General features: G+C 44.0%; 1 protein-coding gene across 2 annotated transcripts in view; it reads left to right on the forward strand.

Moving 5' to 3' along the window:
* The window catches only part of LOC144937859 (uncharacterized), a 48,329-nt gene extending 35,192 nt beyond the window's left edge, over positions 1 to 13,137 (forward strand). Inside the window, exons 3-4 of one of the 2 annotated variants that reach the window (XR_013637784.1) lie at positions 6,036 to 12,181; positions 12,980 to 13,137. Coding sequence is in view for 1 of the 2 variants with exons in the window: in XM_078865383.1 (XP_078721509.1) it covers positions 6,036 to 6,785 (750 nt within the window). In the remaining variant the exon portion in view is untranslated. Of the gene's footprint in view, positions 1 to 6,035; positions 12,909 to 12,979 lie in introns of those variants that run through there. The other variant, XM_078865383.1, reaches the window with a different exon arrangement.
* Positions 13,138 to 20,966: the final 7,829 nt, after the last annotated feature.

The raw sequence follows: 20,966 nt of genomic DNA on the forward strand, positions 1-20,966 counted from the left end.
CCTCGCGATTCGCACAGCACGAGGAGGCCCGCCATCCAGCAGTGGGTTGAGCAAATTTGAGTTGGGGGTGGGGGCTGTACATATAATGTTTGTTGTTGTAACTATCTGACCGTGCCTCTACTGGACATCTGTGAAAAAGAACTTTGTTACTCATCGGATTCCTCCAGTATAAATACAGATTCTGATGCGCTTTTTTTTATGCCGTAACGTATGTGAAATCATGAGTGGGAAATCTCGGCTTTCGTGTGGCCTGCAACCAACGCTTAGTCGGCAGCGCACCAGTACTTTGGCATCGCTGACAGCAATCTGACAGCAAAAAGTACATTTAACATGCAGGACACTGTCACCGTCTTGGCCGCGCTTCTGTATATCAGTTTTAAATCTACGTGCGTGGTGGCTTCGCCCATCAGTTCGTTTTAAAAGGCGCGCCGACAAGTACAATATTTAGGGAGGCTTTTTTCACAACTGACATGACCTTTGTTAAAATGTGAAAATTGTAGGCAGTGTACTTCTGTGTTTTTATCTTCATTTTTTAGGGTCATTTAATTTAACTTTAAACGTAAGAGAATCCAAGTGAATCATTGAAGGAGCTTTATAGGGGGGAAATGAAACACAATAATAAAAAGACGACGTTCTGCTGTCCAGAAGCAATGCATTTTTCAGGTAAACCGTGATAATAGCACCTCCAATTCGCACAGTATGTTGTGTACGGTACGAAAGAAGTTCAACATACATACAGTACGTAATAATTTAATCATTAGATTTTTTTCCAATTTTAGATCCATTAAATCTGAATGCTGATATATTATTAAGTATAGTATAAACAATCCTGAGTTTATCTATAATAGAGTGTTTTTTTGGGTGAGATCGCGTAAATATAAATGTGCCATTAAACCCGCCACCACCAGACACGGCCAATTAGTGAGGTTTGTCGTGTAAAGAAAACATCACCAGATCGTTACTAGTTCAACACACCAGTGTGTTGGAGAGTTACGGATAATATACTAGTCGCGAAAGCCTACGCGGTAATCTTGAGGTTATCTCATGGGACCTTTTTTGCCAGTGTAAATGTATGAAAAGTCAGAATAGGTTGTTTCCTTTCTGGCAATACAACAGGTGTTAAGATTTTCAAACACCAAATAGATACATTTTACAATTAATCAATACCGTATGTACCACAAGTACATGCACTGAACATGGAAACAAAACATCCTCTGATTGTAATATATTCATTATTCTTTGAAACTGATTGGCCTCCACTAGAGAGGCAGTCTTCTAAAGAAGACACGTCTATAAGTTCACCACAAGTACGTGTACGTAATGCAGTGATTGATTCCTTACAAAAGGTTTGTTGTTGAGGCTCGAACAACTTAACACCTGTTGTGTTTTCAGAAAGGCTCAACACCAATGCTTATTTTTTTTCGTAATCCTGAGGTTGCCCTCGCAACCACTCTGCAACGCCGTGCGTGGCGTGAAAACGACGGTGGAATGGCGCGCGCGTGCATGCGCGTGCGTGCGTGCGCGTGTGTGCGTGCGTGCGTGTGCGTGCGTGCGCGTGTGTGCGTGCGTGCGCGTGTGTGCGTGCGCGTGCGTGCGTGCGTGTGCGTGCGTGCGCGTGCGTGCGTGCGTGCGCGCGCGTGCACGTGCGTGTGCGTGCGTGCGCGCGCCAGCTCTAACAACCCCCCCTTCTCGCCATTGCCACCCATTTGCTCCAACGACACTTTCTCGCGCAATATTTTGCGATGGGGTTCTTTTTTTCTTCGTCTTCTTCTTCCTGCGAGGTGATGTGCGCGCGTCGCGTAAAGCGAAGTGAGGCGGAAACGTTTTCGCGTAAACGACGGCATTCAGCTGCCGTGGCTCTCTGTGTTGTTGTTGCAGGTGTCACGGCCCAAAATGAGGCGACAATTTTCCCCTGAGGGTTGTTGTATTAGTGTTTTTTAAATTCCTTTTTTTTATCTGCGCCAGTACACATAGCTTCAGGGTGTGTGCGGCAAATTCGTGAACCAAGAAATAACTAGGACATCTACGGAGGGGTAGCGTGAATGCGTTACGTGCTTTACGTAACGTGGACAGCCAATGGATTGCTGTGGAGGTACAATGAACAAAATCGAAAATATTAAAATCTAACATATCGACAAATATGCATTGGTGATTAAATCGTCATCTGCTCTTGATGATATTCTGGTTGATGTAAGGCTCAGTTTGTGCAATAATAGTACCAGCAGCATTAAGGAAAATATTAATTGTTTTAAGGGGCCGTCCATAAATGACGTCACGCGATTTTGAACGATTTTGACCCCCCCACCCCCTTCGTCACACGACGTCACAAAAAGTCAGACCCCCCCTAAAATATGACGTCACAAAGCTCTGCCCCCCCCCAAAAAAAAAATTAAACATGCTTTAAATCGCTTTAAACTATTGTCATTGTTGTGCGTATTTAATGTGCCGCTGCACTCTGATGTTGTAGGAGAAAACATTTATTAAAAAGTCAATTTAATGAAGTAGAACGTGTTGTCTATATTTATTTAAAGTTGCGCATTTTGATGTGACGTCACATTTCTCAACCCCCCCGTCACAAATGTCTGACCCCCCCCCCCTAGGTGCGTGACGTCATTCATGGACGGCCGCTAAGTTCCTTGTGAATCATCTAATATAGACATCAAATATTGTGCAGTCGAATTGCTAAAAAAAAAATATTCCGAGACCGTTCGTAATGTTCTTTAAAAACACATTTGTACGTGTTATAATTATCGGCATGCGATGTGCTCATATAAACTGTGCAAATAGTCTCAGGTTCAAGAGCTGGGAGCTACCTTGCCCAATATTCAGGAGGTCGATCCCAACCCTGACACCTGTGCATTTGGAGTTTGCATGCTCTTTCCGTGGTTACATGCATTTTTCTCCGAATCCTCCAGCTTTTCCCTCCACGTTTAGAAGCATGCATTGGCAGTATTTTGTTGCTATAAATTTCCACGTGATAAGTCACTTCGTTGACCTATCATTTGTGGCCAAGTTGCTTCTAAAAATAATTTATATAGCTCAGTGAGCATTGCCTGCTAAAATAAAAGTAATTCGTAGTAGTATACTTGTTTTACTACTGCACTTAAGTTAAGATGAATTATTAATGATAAATATATTTACTGGGCGTTGAACCTTCTAAAACCGTGTTTAGAAGAGTGTTAATTTCTACACCAGGTATATCGTTAAACTAGTTAGATAATATGCACGTGATATTGGGTGGGATTTTTATTATTTATAGTGGAATGTGCTGGAGAAGTAGATTGCATGCTGCACTATGAACCTGAGGACCTGAGTTTGATTCCTGGACATAGTGGTGAGTGATATATGACCCAGTCCAGAATATGCCCCTTTCTTCTCAAATCGCAGCGCGCTCAGCACCGCACCACCGCTTCACCCTAACGCATGCATATATAACTCTTCTATACATTTTTTATCAGCACGTATAATGTCCTCTGGAGAAACAAAAGGCCCTCGGCAGAGGTGAAAGATTGATTGAAGGATTTGGGGAATTTCAGAGTGGTTACCATTTAAATGTGTATCTTTTATTGCATCGCAGGCTTGTGAATAAACAAAGAACTCCAAAAGCGATTATCAAGAGCAGATTGCACGGCCAGGAGTTTTTGAATGACATTGTTACGTATGCCGATGACGTTTCCCCACAATAAATGTCATAACTATTGGACAACGCCAGAATGGAGGTCTTCTAAAAAACCACACGCACAAAGTATATCCCTCCACTATCGGGAGCTCGACAGAGACCCCTCTAGAGGGTGTTTAGCCTCCTCTTCCACAGTGGCCAGATTGTCTTGAAAACGGTCGGCATACCCACACTTTAGCCCACCACAGACGACCTACCGATTGACTCTGGTGGTACCCAATTTATACTGCTGGGTGGACAGAGGCGGGGCGGAAGGCATTTGAGAGCCTTGCACCACTTTTTCAGCTGCCGCGCCTGGAGATCAAATCGAACCGACGACCTCTAGATCGCAAGTCCCAAGTAGCTTAAGCATTACGGCCACAGCAGAAGCATCCCCAGAGCTTCGTTACTGTGCAGCAAATAGTACGTTCCGTCAGCGCAAAGAGTTCACCACACGGGTGTGAAATATTCATGATCAGCAACTAGCTGCAAAAAAAGAAAGCGACAAAAAATAAATTCCTCGGTCCTTCATTTCTGAAATTCACGTTAAATTAAATACACTAATTTGCCACAACTCCAGGGTAACGTGGCACCCATCTGCCAGGCACACAGGGTGGGTAGAATGGAAAATTAATGGGGCTCTTATATGGCAACGCCAATTGGGATGAAATTTGGAATGTGTGTGGCTTTACTGAGAGACCTGCATTACAGCAATCACCAAACTTGTATGTGAACGCCTGCCCATATGAACCATTTCATTTCTTTAATGTTGCCGTTTATATTTCTATTAGGCTTTCCTTTTTTTTAACCAATTTTCCACAAGTATTACATTTTTCATGGTGCTCTCGGCTCCTTACTACTACTACTCTAAGGTAGAATTGTTTCACTGCACGGCCTTTTTATTTTTACGTTCCTGCAGATTGGCACCATCTGTTTATCGCTGGCTCTTGGATGCCTTCCAGTGAAAGAAAATGCTAAGTTGTCCCATTGGGCCCACAATGTGTGTGGGGGGGGGGGAGTGTGGAGGGGGAGTAGTGGGGGGGGGGCGTTTCATCGCAACCACCTAGATGGAGAACGAAAGAAGAAGAACATTGGTTGAAAAATGCAAGCAAAGCTTGCTGGTTTAATGGATGAAAATGGTGACAGATTACAAAGCTGTGAAGCGCTTGCACGTGAGCAAGTCTCGTCTGAGGATGTGAGTAAGTAGGGATGTTAAAGATGTTGAATTCTGCATGTGTTGATTTTTAAATCATTATGTAATCTTGGGAATTGCCCAAGGCGCATATAAACACTGTGTCTTTTGAAAAAAATAATGCGCGCTCACACAAATACACACGAGCCGGTACCGCTTTTGCAAGAAAGCAGTGACAATTAATGATGTGGTGTCCCGTGAAAAAAAAATCGGAATAGGAAGCTCGTTACAACGCACGATAATTGCCAACATCAAAATTCATGGATAAACATTCCCCGCTCCCCGCTGCGTTAAAATTAAGACACCAATCCAGTGCCATACATCAATAGACATTAACGGTGGTGTCCTGACATCGGCCTGTGAAATGTGTTACCATTTGAATAGAATAATTGGAAGCTTTGCCGGTTGTTTGTGTCAGCCCACAGATAAAGCTACGTGACACCGGGTGTGATGCTGATTAATCCGTGATATTATAGCGAGGATCTGACGACAAAAGTTGACATAGCATATAATGCAGCATTTGTACATTACCATTCAAAAGAATAATTTCCACATTGGCAGCTCATTTGAAAATGGGACTGAGAGAAATAGATTGGGAATTGGCTTAAAAAAATTGTACCCTTAATATTAAGTTCGTAAAAGAATTTCGTGAAGCACAAGTTATTTCTTTAATTGGCACGTGGGTACGTTTCATCGGGTGCAAGCTGTTTTGTTTAATTGTCACCTTTCTCCAAAAGGTGTGAAAGAATAACGCTCGCGAGCCTCCCTTCTTGCAGACGTGCTGACAAGCTGTTCAGACGACAGGTTTTCTTTCGCGCGTAGAAGTCACCGGCGCAGAGTCCTCTGCCGTATCCAATTTCTTGAAGTCATAATCCTTTGAGGGATAAAGTGCCATTGTTTTACAATGTAAAGTGCACTCGTTATTGATTTCATTCAGCACATTAAGTTCTAGATAATGGCTTTTTAAAAAAAAATGCGAGTAACGCGATAGACTTCCGAGTAGTCAATTGCACTCTTTTAATGAATGTTAACGTCAAAATTGTTGCCGCACCATCTCGCTTCGCTGGCACGATCCTTAGCAGCTCCGCTGATGCGCGCAGTCAAGAGACGCCCTATTTGTTAAATGGTGGGAGAAGCAGCTGCGTGGCTAATGATAATGTACTTGATGTGCGTCCGATTTCACAGGGTGGGCTGATCGCCCTTCTCCTACTCGTCCTGCTCGTCATGCTGGCTCTCTTCGCCCGTCGCCGCTGGCGTCAGCACCCGAGCAGCGGGGGCAGCATCTGCTGCCCTCGGGGGGCGAGCGGCCAGTCCAAGATGACCTGCCCGGCCGGCGCCGAGCTGGCCAACAACGAGATCCACTACATCCCGTCCGCACTGCTCGGCGGAACCCAGACGCAGGAGCGCAGGCTCGTCACCGCCGACGGCCGCACTCACATCCAGAAGCAGAGCGCTCAGCAAACGCAGACACAAATTCAGCAGCAGCAGCTGCAGCAACAGCAGCCGCAGCAGCAGCCGCCGCAACAAAGGCCCATGCTCTTTTCGGCTACGCTCGGCACCAAGTGCTCGTCTACCTGCCGACGGTGCAGCCCCGAGGAGTTTGCCGGCTTCTGCCCCGCGCCCATGGTGAACCGCCGCTCCGTGTCGGCGATGCAGCAGCAACAGCAGCAAAACCGGCCACCCCAGCGCCAGCTGCAGCACGAAGTTCCACTGCTCCTGGGCCGCTTTGCTTGCGGCCCGGGAGGGGTCGCGGGACACCAGACGGAGCTCAGGCTGCGCCGAGAGGCAGCGTGCGAGCTCGGAATGCGCACGCTTGCCGCGCCGCAGATGGGCAGGGCTGTCGCGGCAGCGGGAACAGACGGGGAGAAGGACCGGGAAAATCATTACTACACACATCCAGCAGAGTCCCGGCCGAGCCTGCACTCCACCGTCTAACTCGCACGTGCTTAACCCACGTCCAGATTTATTTAATAGGTAGATAGATAGATACGTGCGTTGAGAGAGCGAGCACGTGCTGTACATGTCGGTGCTGATTACGCTTGGTCAATGTCATTATTACCACGGAATTCAATATCCCATTAAGACGCGCTTGCCAGTAAATGATCAGTGGCATTTTGCCTGTACGTCTTTTGGCAAAACGCAATGGCTCACGGGTGCATCCAGGTTCTGTCTGCCCGCCTCTCAGGTGCGGTTTGCCGTGCTTCGTGTTAATCGTTGGATGTTGTCAGCATGGGCTTCTTTGAACAATGAATGGGGGTCCTGGCTGGAATTGCTTGAATTGTGTATACACAAGGTATGTTTCAGCGGGCTGCTCCTCCGCCATGATAGATACACGCGCGCGCTATCTGTGGGAGTCATGCAATGGCCTCGTTATCGCGAGGCTTAAACAAAAGTATGTGTTTGGCAGCAAACCCATCCATCAGCATTACTTGCGCTTTACACATTTTAATGCGTCCAATCTAATAGCGGAGGACACACGTGGTACGCCGAGGCGCTGAATATTTAATTCTAATGTTCTCGGCGCATTAGGAAGGGAAGGCCACGTGGATGTTTTAACTGAAACGATAAAATACAGAAAATTGGGGAACAAATACATAAATGGAATCCATCAAACCGCCGCAGAATAAATAACATCAATATTCGGCGGACAAGGTTATTCGGCAGGCGGGCGCGACTTGTTTTTGGTACGAGATTTCCCGCCGTTACATCGGCGGACGTTGGGCAGCGTTCGGATGGTTAGCAAAGATGCGGTGTGACAACAGCATTCATCTTGGAGCCATCAGTGGCTAAACTCGATGCAGCACACATCTCCCCTGTTCCAGTCCCCGGAGCCTTCCCCCCCTTTCTGCCCTCTACTCTATAGAGGCTCTAAGAGCCAATGTCAGAGAGCACATTCCATTCCATCAGGTCACGGAATCCGCACCGGGATTAACCCTTTCACCGGTGATACTGCGGCAGGGGACCGTGGCGTGCGGTGATCAGCCGACAGCGGGTGAGTCAGCGGGAACCTTTGGCGGACAGCCTCGACTCCCCCCCCCCCTCCCCCCGTGCCTGTGAACGGCTGCCGCGGATTTTAATGGTCAGTGCGCACAGGGCTTGCGATCCGATAGGTCGCTGGTTCGATTCAACGCACCGCTATGAGACGCCGGATGAGTTTAACTTGACACGCAGCTTAAATATTACGCTCCAAGCTTGGTGGTGTTTCATTCTTCACCTGAGGACGGCTGCTTGCGTTGTGGCCGAAACGTCGTGAGAATTGTTTTATTATGTTTTATTTTTTATTATTTTATTACTTCCCTTCTACGTGACTTTACCGAAAGAACCAAGACGATGAATCCCTGCAGTCACGAAAGCTTTAAATCGAAATTTGACACGCAGCGCTTTCGCGACCGATGTTATGGCTCACGATTCGGTTATTTTGGGTTACATTGTCGCGTGGGTATAATGTCAATGTTATAACTATAACGCTCCACCACCTGACAGAGCCAATCAACGTGATTTGATGGACTCTGTCAGATGGGTGATGGAGGGTTGAAGTAAAAAACAATAGATATATACTTCGTGTAAGAAAATTCTATTATACCTACACGATCTAACACAAAAATAAACTATATTCATGAATCAATGGGTAAGCTTCTTAAATCCCCCCACCTCTGTCCACCCAGCAGTATAAATGGCTGCAGCACAGTGAGTTCGATCAGCAGGTCACGTGTGACAAGGAATAACAAACAAAAACAACTTGGGGTAATTCCCAACCTCTCTGAAGATGTCTGGCCGGCTTGGAAGAGTAGACCAAATTTCCCGGTCTGTAGAGCAGCCCTCTTGAACTCAAGTTTGAGGCCCTCCCGCCAGCAAGTCTATTTGCAGGGCTGCGCGTCAACCCCCATGTTCGCTCCCGTTGCGCGAGGGAGTGATTATCGTTGGCCGTGTCAACCAAAACCCTGGCGCCAAACAAAGCCACCGCTTGCAAATTGACGCGCTTCGTCTGTCTGCTGTCGTTTTGCGTTGCCGTTTGAGTTGCCCCAATTTTCGCGGTCACGCTCTCAAAAGTTTGCGATCCCTCCAGAGGGGGGGGGTGGGCGGTGCTCGGAACGCTCATATTTAGAGCAATCAGCTCCTAACCGGCCTGATCGCTAGTTTATTGCCATTCTTTAATTGCTGAACAAAAAGTGACACTGAGGCACAAGCCGCGCTGATATTGCGTTTTTAAATGTCAACAGCTGTTATTGTTATGGATTTTTAAGCAGCCTCAACAGAATGCTTGTTGTTTTTTGTTTGTTGCTGTTCCAGGTGCCGACCACGGTGAGAGCTTTTGGTCAATTTTAAATATCCCAATGACATTTTTTTGCCAAAACATTGTCTTTAGTGTCCATTATCCACCGCAGCAGCCGGTCAGAATTTGTATTCAACTGCGTGAAGAAGTGCTCACGTGAAAAATGCCTTTGCAAGGACTCAAATAAACTAGCACATCACGTGGGATGCTGCAGTGCAATGGTTATCGCACGCGACTTGTAATCCAGAGGTCGTTGGCGAAAATCGATCTCCCGGCAAGCTAATTGAAGAAAGTTTCTTAAATGCCACACCCCATGTTGATTATCTATTGCTTTATTTTACCAGGTAAGGCACAACTGAGCTATATAGCTCTTTTTTTCCAGAAGCGAGCTGGCCACAAATGATAGTTCAACGAAATGGTTATGTGAAAATTATAACAACCAAATAATCTAAATGCACATTTATAAATGTGCAGGGAAAACCCGGAGGGTCTGGAGAAAGATCCATGCGACCACGGGGAGAGAAACATGCAAACTCCAAATATATAAACGTCAGCGTTGGGATGGAACCCATGACCTCCCGTATACCAGGCGAGGTAGTTAACATCTCGCCACCGCATCGCCCTAGTCGCATGGCGTGGGGGGTAAAGTGTGGGTGTTCACACCTCTTCCAAGATGTATAGCCAGCGTGGAAGGGTATAAGAAAATAATTTCTAGAGCGAGAACCTCTACAGCTCCCACTAGTGGATGCCCTTCCACCAGCGGTCGCGTGACCAAGCACTTGCAAGAGTGCAACTTTACCTTTACATTTTTTTTAACCTATAAATAAAAACCAATGATTACGCACAATACTGTTTACGTAACATAGATTATGTTACGATAATCTTTGATTATAGATAATGTTACGACACCGATTCAGTCTTTGAGATCAGGTCCAATATCATTGCTAACAAATATCAGCAGTGTAGGTCATAAAAAATAATAGAATACACTTTGAGTTCAGGGCTGTGATAAACTAGAAGGACCTGCTAGATAAAGCATACGTGATATATAGTTAAACAATGCAGTGAACTGAAGCAGATTCGTGATGGAGGTCATACAAGATCTTAATCTATGGACTGTTTCACTTGGTGTAGAGGATTTGCAGACATTCGTATGTTAGTGCCGCTTATCTAATAGGCTTTTAACAACTCAAATTATTTGAGGTTTCTGCTGTCAAGTGTGACTTTTTTTTATATACATATAATAATTCATGTAGTTCTCAAACATCCTGGTGTTAGTTGCTTGGTGATTCTTTCTATTTCCATGGTGCAATATAAGCAATAAAAGTAGCGACATTAATTTTAAACGAGGATGAACAATCATGCGCATCAATGGCTTCTGTAACTCTTGACAACACGCGTTTGTCCTCATTAAATCATTCAAGCTGCGAAAGCGAGTGAGTGGGCTTGGGACAGGACTGGTCACTCGAAGATGAGCAACGGTCAAGGGAAGTGATGGAGTGGCAACCAAAGAATGGAACGTGCCCCAGAGGATGTCTAGGTGGATCGTTACATCGCTTTTTTTAAAAATAGAAATTACAGTGGCTCGGGGCGGACTTCATCCAGAATTGTCTTGCTCGTGGCCAGTAATGATGATGATAAATAAATAAATGGAGTGTTAGAGCTCAATTACGTGACGTGACACACAACGTCGCGAGAATATGGCGCGTGACTCGTGATAGTGCGAGATGACATCGCGTGTAACGATGCCATCGGATGCGTGTGCACACTGTGCGATGTCTTTGCCGTGGTTACAAGGCTAACCCCCGTTTAATTTACTGCAGACAATAAATTGTAAGGCTTTGAGTTCTAGCCGACCCTTTCGACAGACTGAGCAGACAGACTGACAGACAGATGGAATAATGCATCAACGCTTTCAACCTTAGTTGGAGAGTGTTAAAAATAAAAAGTCCTCGGAGTATTAAAAAAACGTATTAAAATATATTTTTAAATTAAAAAGCAGTGATAAGTCAAATGGGTGGTGAGCGGCATTGCAAGTGGTTCTGCACTGCACTTTGAACCAGGCAACCTGAGTTCGATTCCCCACCACGTCTAATATCGGTGGCGAGTGATACTTAAACCAGTCCATCCCAGTCCCTTCACCCACAATGACCAGTGTGGTGAATTATAATCAAACAAACCCCATTACCAAGACGGTGTGGGCAGGTCTCCGTCCAGCAGTGGATTGAGGAAGGGCTGTAAATTGCGTGAAATAAAAAAAATGTAGCAATATACTCTTTGGTTCTCTCGGTGAAGTCACGTAGGTAGAAACATAATTCCCACGTGAATTTACCGAAAGAACCAAAGAGTATGGATTCCTGCAGTCACGAAAGCTTCAAATCAAGAATGTAGCAACATGTAACGCAGTATGCGCAGCGACACAGAAGTTATTCACAACATGCAATGCCTTTGGTTCTTTCCTATCATAACAGCCGCAATCTTCGGCGTGAAGATGCCAATGTTCCTCAGCTACATTGAAGGTGGTCCTAGACGTGACTCTGTGCTGAGCTGTGCAAAATCATCGATGTGGGGGGCTCACAATATTGCCGATCCCAGATTAGCAGCACCTGCCATGGCAACAACTTTTTGTTTTGTATTACATCCCTTGCACTGGGACCCGCAGGGGCCCATGGTTTATTTGCAACAGCGGCCATGCCAACCGCGCTTTGCCACTCCTGCCCTGATCACCCCCCGCGCCCCGTCTTTCTTGCAACCACCACTACTGGGGGAAGGGGGGTGGGGTTAATCCGCGTGCGATTTTTCACGGTTCCCGTAATACGATATTTGTCATCTTCTTGGTTCTTTCGGTAAAGTCACGTAGAAGGGAAGTAATGAAATAATAAAAATAAAACATAATAAAATACATTACTTCCCTTCTACGTGACTTTACCGAAAGAACCAAGAAGATGATTCCCTGCAGTCAAGAAAGCTTTAAATCGAAACGATATTTGTCCTTCTCCCCCACACCTCCGATTAGCAACGGTTGGCTACGTGCGGTGCGAAAGAAGTTCCACGTAATGTACGTACAATGGCAATACGTGCGCGCAGCATCACAACACGCCATTGTGTTCGTGAAAAATAAATATATATTGCGCGTGTCCTCCGCAATGCTGTTTTGTGTCGCGTTATTTACTGTGTTGTTGATGCCAGTGTTCCTTGACCAAATATCTATTTTGATATGGTATTATACGCTTCAGCAGCTATTTTGTATTTATGCATGCTCTAATTAAAAGTTGTTGTTTTTTCAATTCCGTAAGTTGAATGTACCGCATGTAGAATTTTAAGAAAGTGTGTTTGTTGTTGATAAAAAAAACACGAAGAGAAGAAAAGTTTTGTTTTCATATATATATCTCGTATATTCGATATGAAACCGTTAGCCCATGAAATCAGAAAAATGTATATTGTAATGGATGAAACCATTGCTTTAGGCTTGCACAGTCATTAACATGTTCATCCAGTATTCATTACACACAATATTTATGTAAACAGTGTAACTGGCATAGTTAAATAGAATGATTAATACCAATAGTTCCCAGCTTTCAATTGACGTTTTTATGCAAATGTAATGTATCTGAAAGTGACTAGATGGTATGATGTAGTTACTTGGAAAATGCAAACCTGTTATATTGTAATGAGTTGACAACTAATGCAGGACATGTAAATGTCTCTATAAACGTTCATAAAATGAAACGTGATTACTGTTCTTTTATTTGTAATTGACTTGAATAAAGTGTGCTTTAAAACTGCCTCTAAATACTCCTGGTGTTGTTTTTTTTCTTCCTCCCATAAATACACTTGAACACCTTTTCACGATAAGTGCTTGGGGAGTTGGAGGCTGGGGTAAACGGAGTTTAAAAGCTACTCCATTTACAAGTTGTAAAGGCGCAGCTCTGCAATGTATTGCTCATGCCACTGCTGGCAGAAAGGCCTCCACTCGATTCGAGAGAGAATCCTCTCCAGAGGGTACGCGGCCTACTATCCAGACGCCTTGGAAGAGGGGTGAGTACCCACGCTTCACACCACCACAAAGGGAGCTGCCGACCCAGTATTTTGCTTAACACGTAGGCTTTCGCGACCAATATTATCCATACTAGAGGTTTTTGGGTTAGATTGCGTAAATTTAAATGTGTCGTTAAACCCGCCACCACCCGTTCAGTACACCGGTGTGTTGGTGAGTAAACCCACAACATTTACAATTTGCGTATGACGTTTCGACGGTAATTACAACCAGCATCATCAGGCGACAGCCAGAGTTGTGGGAAAATCCTCCTGTTTCGGTCTTTTCTAGAGGGGTAAATCCGATGTCGTCACTTGTGAGCGAATCAGGTGCGAAGCCCAGATTCGGGTGGAGGCGGGGGATCACGTGTGCATAAACAAACTGTGGGATACTCGCACAGCTGCGCCCGACAGATCGAACCGGCGGCCTCTGAATTTGCACCTCGGGTGCGCTGACCGTCGACACACCACAAGGCGGCACCCATACAAAAAAGGCCACCGCTCCATAAATCCGTTCCACGTTGCAGAAATTATGGGGGTTAACCGTGTGTCTTTAGAGCTTCTGCAATTTGGCTAATAATAAACCACGGTAGGGGCATGTTCATCGATTTGATTTAAAAAAAGACCTATGTGAAAAAGATTAATCAGGTGGTTTTAGCGGTCTCAATGTCATTGGTACAGGAATGCGTTGCGAACAGGCTCGCGTAAACAGAGACACAGGTTAAAGGCCTCTGTTGTATCAGTCACCCAATACTTTTCTTTCATTTCATGAGTCCTTGGTGAGGCGGTCGTGGTATTTACATTTTGGCCAGTAAATCCACTTTAAATGTATTATGGCTTACTATTCATTTCGAGGCGATACGTCAATATCCAATATGCTTTGGGGAAACAATTGACGTAGAACATATTGCTCAAGTTGCCCGGAGGCTTTTCTCAAATCATTAAACAAAAGTGTTTGGCCAAGCGAGGTGGTGATAAATAATAAATGAAACTCAATATTAATTTACATGAATAAATAACTAATATCAACACCCTCTATTTTTTTTTTCTCTACACATAACAATATTTTAACAAGTGCTAAAAGTTGCATGTATTATTCTCCGACAAACTTTTACTTTATTTGCGTAAGGCTAGTGTTAAGATAAATTCCAGTTCACCGGAAATAACTTTAGCATGTAGAGCAATATCCATCTTTCGTAGTTTGGCGATCCACTCTCCCTGCATGCGATATGTACGTACGTTTAACTTTTTTCGCACCGTACATAGCCAACCATGCTAATCGGAGGTGCAGGGCAAGGACAACAAACTTAACAAAACATGTGTTTTCAATTGAGATTTAAAAGTGCATAGCTTCAGTGGCTTCCTAATATCGGAAAGAAGAGCATTTCAGACGGCCGCAGAAGCACATCCGAAAGCGCACGAAACAGTGACCGTCTTTGTTCGATGGTAAGTTAAAAGCCACTGCGAGGATGACCGGAGTTTGCGTAATGGTTTATGCTCTTAGAAGTTATCAGCACTTTGTGCGAAATGAGCTTGACCTCAAAACATGCTGAGGACTTGCCAACTAATGCCATCAAGAAGACGGCCGGAATGAAGAGCATGAAAGCCCGAACCGTGTATGAGAACAAAAACAATGTTCAGCCCTTTGTCAATCTGCCTCAATATGAGGACCTCCACAAGTTGGTCACGAGGTTGTTTTGACCATACTTTACCGTGCCGGTTAGTGCTCATATTACTGGGCATCTGTGCAAAAAAAACCTTCGTAGCTCATTGTATTTCGCCAGAATAAGTAAAGATTCTGATTATGAAAGGTTGAGAAGCGGGGAGGTAAGGACAAATTCAGGTATCACTTGCCAATTATGTTTGAAACGTGGCTGGTAATCAAAGTCCGGTCGCTGTGTTCAAACCAGTGTACCACCATTCCGTGGCTGGCTAATATTGTAAAGACAACTTTATATTGATAAGTGAATCTCTTGAGACTTGTATAATTTCATGACAAATGACCTTAAACGACACTGCCCTAAGTGGGCCTCAAATGCATGCATGTGCGTGATATGAGAAACTAAAGCCGTTATGTCTTCTTTATAAAAAATAACTTTGAACCCTTAATTGATTCAATAAAAAAATGTAGTTTGGGCGTTACGCGAATAGCCGATAACTTTTCATATCAGGGCACAAGATATAAATTGGCCCCACAAAGTAATTTAGCACAACGTTTTACCTAACACAGGACTTGAAAGTACCCTATAATACAAGGCTCAAAACCAAACAAATGTTTTGTTGATGCACCATTAATTATTTAGCCATGACAGTGAATTCAGTCTAAATGAATAAAGGCACTTATGCTTTCTTTGTTGTGGAAATTACTCAAATGTGTTCCACTATCTTGTTGCTTTCGGGATATTTACTCCACGAAAGAAACGTGTTCAGATCAATAGTTTTGACAACTGAAACTTAAATACCTCGTGTTGAAAAAAACTTAAACCAAGATGCCTTCTGCGGCGTTAGCGTGCGTGCGCGCGCGCGCGTGTCTGTCTGTTTATTTTTATTCCTCATTTTTAAAACCTGCGTTAACAAACAACGCAAACAAAACCTCCCAAAACAGAATTCAGGCCCCCACCAGCCTCTCAGCGTAAACGGTGAAATATTATACGCTGCGCCAGCCGCGCGCACTGCGCATTGATTGAGGTGGCTTTGTCCTCGTGGGAGATTGTTTAGAGCGTGGTGCTCTCGCCAAGTTCACAAGGTCACCTGAAGCGCAGCCGTGAGATGCAGCCTCGCTCACGCTGCCTGCTGCCGCCGGGTGCGAGTGAAATTATAGGCACAGAGCCGCAGCTTATACGGGCTTTCAGCCACAGATGCGACAACACCCTTGTGGTTATTACTTTATCGATTCCTCCCCCCCCTCCTCCTCCTCCCCCAGTTTTCTTCCACCTTTCGTCATTATATCGCAGCTTTCCTCTGTCTGCCACACACCGGTAATACTTTTTAGCTCGGCTTTTCCATACAATGCCACTTTCCCGTCCTTTTTTATACCTTTGACCTTGTCCGCACGATGTTTTTTTTTATTCTCGCGATCTTTACTTTGACCCGTTTGCTTCATCTGGGCTGTTTTGCAAGTCAGATTCGTTATTATTTAACAGGTAGGTTTTTTCGATTTAAAGCTTTCGTGACTGCAGGGATTCATCTTCTTGGTTCTTTCGGTAAAGTCACGTAGAAGGGAAATAATACGTGACTTTACCGAAAGAACCAAGAAGAGATAGGTTTTTTGTTTCCTTTTTCCGCAGCTGCTTGCAATCCGCGTTTGGTTTTCCAGGTTGGGCTGCGCATTCAACATTTATTCTTCATTGAACTCATGACGACGCCCGCAGTCGTGCGTGGCTAAAGCTTGGGAGGAGAAACGTTGAACGTGCAGTCTAACATGGAAAACCAAGCTTGCAGATTCATTATGGTTATTATTATTATTGGCATTATGTCTCTGGGAAATTATAATGTATACATTATAATCGGACCTCTACGTGCTGTATTCCAGACAAAAACAAATAATACGGTTTGCACCATTCTCTACAAGTGGTGGAGATGCCTCCATGGCATTTGCGCCAGGCTAGGTGTACGTTCACGTCAGACCAAGGTGTTGTCGGTTCAATGTACTTGGGTGAAAGGCAGATTCCATTTCAAGTACACAACCCTGGCAAAAAATTTCAACGTTCAAAAACAGATTTTGAAAGACGCATATGCTTGATGTTTATATCTGTCCAAAAACACAACGATGTCAACGTCTAAGAAGTCAATTTTTGTTTCTTATGTGTGCTCACTTTCAGGATAAATTGTATGAGATATCTGCTTGTTGTTTTTTTCTCTTGCTACAATTTTCATCCTTTTTTATTCGAAAGTGCTGGACAGGCAATCATGGATAACTCTCCCGCTAAGCCATTATTTCCACCCTTGTTTTCGAGTTGCAAGTAAAAAAAAAGTGTTGAGTCGTGAAGCATAACCTCAGATTACAAACCTTTCTCAAAAATGTCAGCCCGGTCAGTGTGACCGTTAGCCGTATACATTGTAAATATACGCACATGCGTGTGACGAACAGCTCTTTCTCTCAATCCACTGTTGGATGATGACCACCCCAAGCCCATGTGGGTCCTTCAAACGTATGTTTTGAAAGCTGGTAATATTTATTTTCCAAGGATGTGCTTGCAATGCAATGTGCCTGTCACCCGAGTGCGTTGATCTATATAATGCCTAAGGGGTGTGGGCGGGATGGGGGTTGAGTTTTCCATACTTCACCTCGCTGGTCAGCGTGGGTTCGTGAAGTCTGGGAGTGTAGATGTTTGAGCATACATAGTACATTACAATCATGGATTTTGATGCACTGGAGTGGGAGCGGGGGGTTCAGAAGGGGGGGGAGGGTACTGAGCCCCCTCCCTCCCGTCGCACCCCTTTGCAGAAGCCTCATCCATCCCCTTCTGACTTGTTTAAAGATAAAGTAAAAACGATGTTGGTACAATATTTTAACACGGGCCGGCAATGAAGTCATGGGCGTCACAGCATTTTCTCTCACGCCAAGGGGTTAGATATAGACGAATGCAGGTCGTATAGATTTAATCGTTCTCTTTCACGATTAGCATGTGCTTAAAGTGTTCATATTCTTAGGTTTTTTCGGTAAAGTCACGTAGGTAAAAAATGTTTTATTTTATTTTTATTTTACTTTTATTACATTTTTTTTACCTACGTGACTTTACCGAAAAAACCTAAGAATATGAATCCTTGCAGTCACGAAAGCTTCAATTCTGTTTAAAGTGTGTTTAACGCTCACTCTGTCGTGCCCTCCGCGTTGAGTCTTCGTATGCCCCCCCCCTCTGTCCCTTTAAACAAGGTCACGTGACTACAGGGGTGCTCCAACACCTGCGCCATGCATGGTGGTCACCCATCCAAAGCAAACGATCAAAGATGAACCCCACTTTGCTTCTGAGACCTAATGAGAGCGGGCACACACCGGGTGATTTGGTCACGGGAAAAAAAGAACTAAACTATCCAGTTTTTAATATTTAATCTCCCAGAGGAGACGAAAGGAATAACACATCAATGAGATGTTTCTGTAATATCTTTGTTTACTTATTAATTTGGGGAAATGGTGGGCTTTAACCTGTGCCTTGTGGATCTGTTTTTGCTTTGCATTCAATGTTGATACAGCACTGTCCATGAAACACTCAATAAAAACGTCTAAAAAATGTGCTGATGCCTCTTGAAATGTTACTGGGTTTAATTCTGCAACTATTTATTTTTAATGCGAGACAGTATGCTGTAAGAAATATTGATGTAAATAAATTTTAAATAAAAAAAATGCGCTTCACAGACAACCTCGTAAATATTTAAGCCCTCCTCGACATACAGTCCTGGAGGTATTGGGTGCCGCAATGTCATAGCATCCAGTCCGGTGTACATTACAGAGCCAAGGCAATGTGGCGTAAAATGTATTTAATTACCAAGATAGAAATCACACCTCTGTGTAAAGTAAAAAAAAATCAGTTTAGCTTCATCTTGTGAGGTAAATATCAGCAATTAAAAAATGCGACCTTGGCAAGTATGTCAACAAACTGGATTAAAGTAATTATCTTCGGCTGTGCCTGTTTTAAAGGGAGACTGTCATCATGGGGGGAAACTTTCAATCCAGCTAAGGTGTGCCTGCGTGCAGCCTCGGAAAACTTGATAAATTTCAGAACAAGGCTCGTAAGCCCTTTGGCTTTCGTATCGTTTCTCGCCTGAGAATTGATACACTCTGACAAGCGACGAATATCGCTGGTCTTTGTCTGGTGTTCCAAGATATTCTCGAGATGAGCTCCTCGCCATCCTTGTAATCTTTTCTCCATTTTCGGTCAAGGGTTGATACGTCAGGGAGCTTTGATCTAAGAGTGGTCCTTCTCCCCCCACGTGCTCCTGTGACGATGCTCAACACGCTGTTGTATTACCGTCGAAAATATACAGCAGAGTGAAAATAATCTGAAAATTAAAACGGCCGCGGCAGTTCAAAGCGTGCCATCGAAACGCATAATGGCTAAGTCATTTTATTCATATTTAATACATTTAAGTAAGATATTTCAGATCAAAATTCGCTTGAGATTCAACATCTCATTTGCAACGGTGTCCAGGGACATCAATTATCACATAGTCACTGTCCTGGAGAGTATTGTCTGCAGGTTACCTTATTTAATCGCAGCAAAAGGTAGTACGGTACTGCTATATTGGACAGGTGTTGTCGACCGACCAGAATAGGTAATAAAATATATGTCCTTCCATTTGTCTATGTCTCTCCTTATGAAAAAAAAAATGTAGCCCATTGTCCAATTGACCTTCCAGACTGATGTTATCCAGGAGCAGACATGTAACTGAGCACAGTTTGGACCAGCTTTGACCTTATGGGTCTCATCAGCAGTCAGGCGTGTCGCTCGATGTTATTGGCAAGAGCAATCTAGCTTCACGGTCGGGCCTTGTTCAGTGAAAAAAAAGGTTTTGTGTAGAAACGCATTGAGCATTGTTGTAGAGCATTATGGGTAATACAATGTTTAAAATGGATACAGTGGGATAAAAAAATCCTTTCACACGTTTATGTGGAATGACAGACCGACATACGGACGGACATATATTGATTTTATTCCCCATAATTCTCCGGATGAGTACGTAACTACTATTACTCCCTGTGCACTCCCTGCCTTGACAAGGTAAATGCAGTCGTTAACAAAACAGGTTTAACCATAATGCACAAAGAAGCATTGTGAGATCCATGATTGGAAAAAACATTGAAAGCAGGCAAGAGAAGAGTATGAATGTGTGACCACATGCAGATTAAAGACGTAACTTAAACTGAAAAGAAAGTGGTACTGCACAGGACCGGTCACTTGAAGGGATGATTGCCACCGGTCAACAATAACGATGGAGTTGCCGTCGGAGAAGTGAGGACCTACGTACTCTGTGGAGATGGATTGATGAAATCAGCTCGTGTGCAACGCGATATTCATCAACATTCTATCACAGGATTGTGAGATAAGATGACAGCGTGGGGAGTGAAGGCCTTGATCCAGCAGTGGATTGACCATGGCCTGATGATGATGATGGTGAACTTGATGGAGTGTGACTGTTGTAAATTTGTGCTGCTGAGTCATGTGAAATAACTGTAACAGTGGGCTTGCCATGGTGGACTCTGGAACATTAAACATAAATTGCACGCAATAAACTGGTGAGGCTGTGTCTTAAAATATGAAAAAAATATGCTCTCTAACTTTTTAGTCTATCAGCCTAATGGTCAGAAAGCCCAGGATGGCCAATGGCGTAGTGGTAACATTGGTTCAAAATCCCGTAAACTGATGGTAGAAAACGTTTTTTTATTTTTTATCTGACGAGTCATACCCTTGTCTATTAAATTCGAACAATTGGGTTTGACCGGGCAGAGACTGCGACATGTCATGGCAAGGGCTTCTTAACATCACAAAATTCCGCTACATTGTCAATATTTTTGAAACACATTTAAACTTTTCTCCGTTGTTGTGGGCATTGCGGGTTGTGATGTTCGCTGACACATGACAGAAGTACAGAATACAAAATAATGATTTAATAAAAAAAAATCCCTTTTACTCCCCCTCACCCTCGTCTATGTCTTGTTGTTGATTGTAACAATGCATTGTAGTACAATATGTGGTAGGACTACAGTGTGTATGTTGGTAATTACGAGGCACTGCTGGTGTTGTTAGCCCATCGGGTGACCTAAGCAGCATGTATTTTTGGGGGGTGGGATCTTTTATTTCAATTGAAAA

This window comes from Lampetra fluviatilis, chromosome 20 (assembly GCF_964198595.1).
Source record: "Lampetra fluviatilis chromosome 20, kcLamFluv1.1, whole genome shotgun sequence".
Lineage (NCBI taxonomy): Eukaryota > Metazoa > Chordata > Hyperoartia > Petromyzontiformes > Petromyzontidae > Lampetra > Lampetra fluviatilis.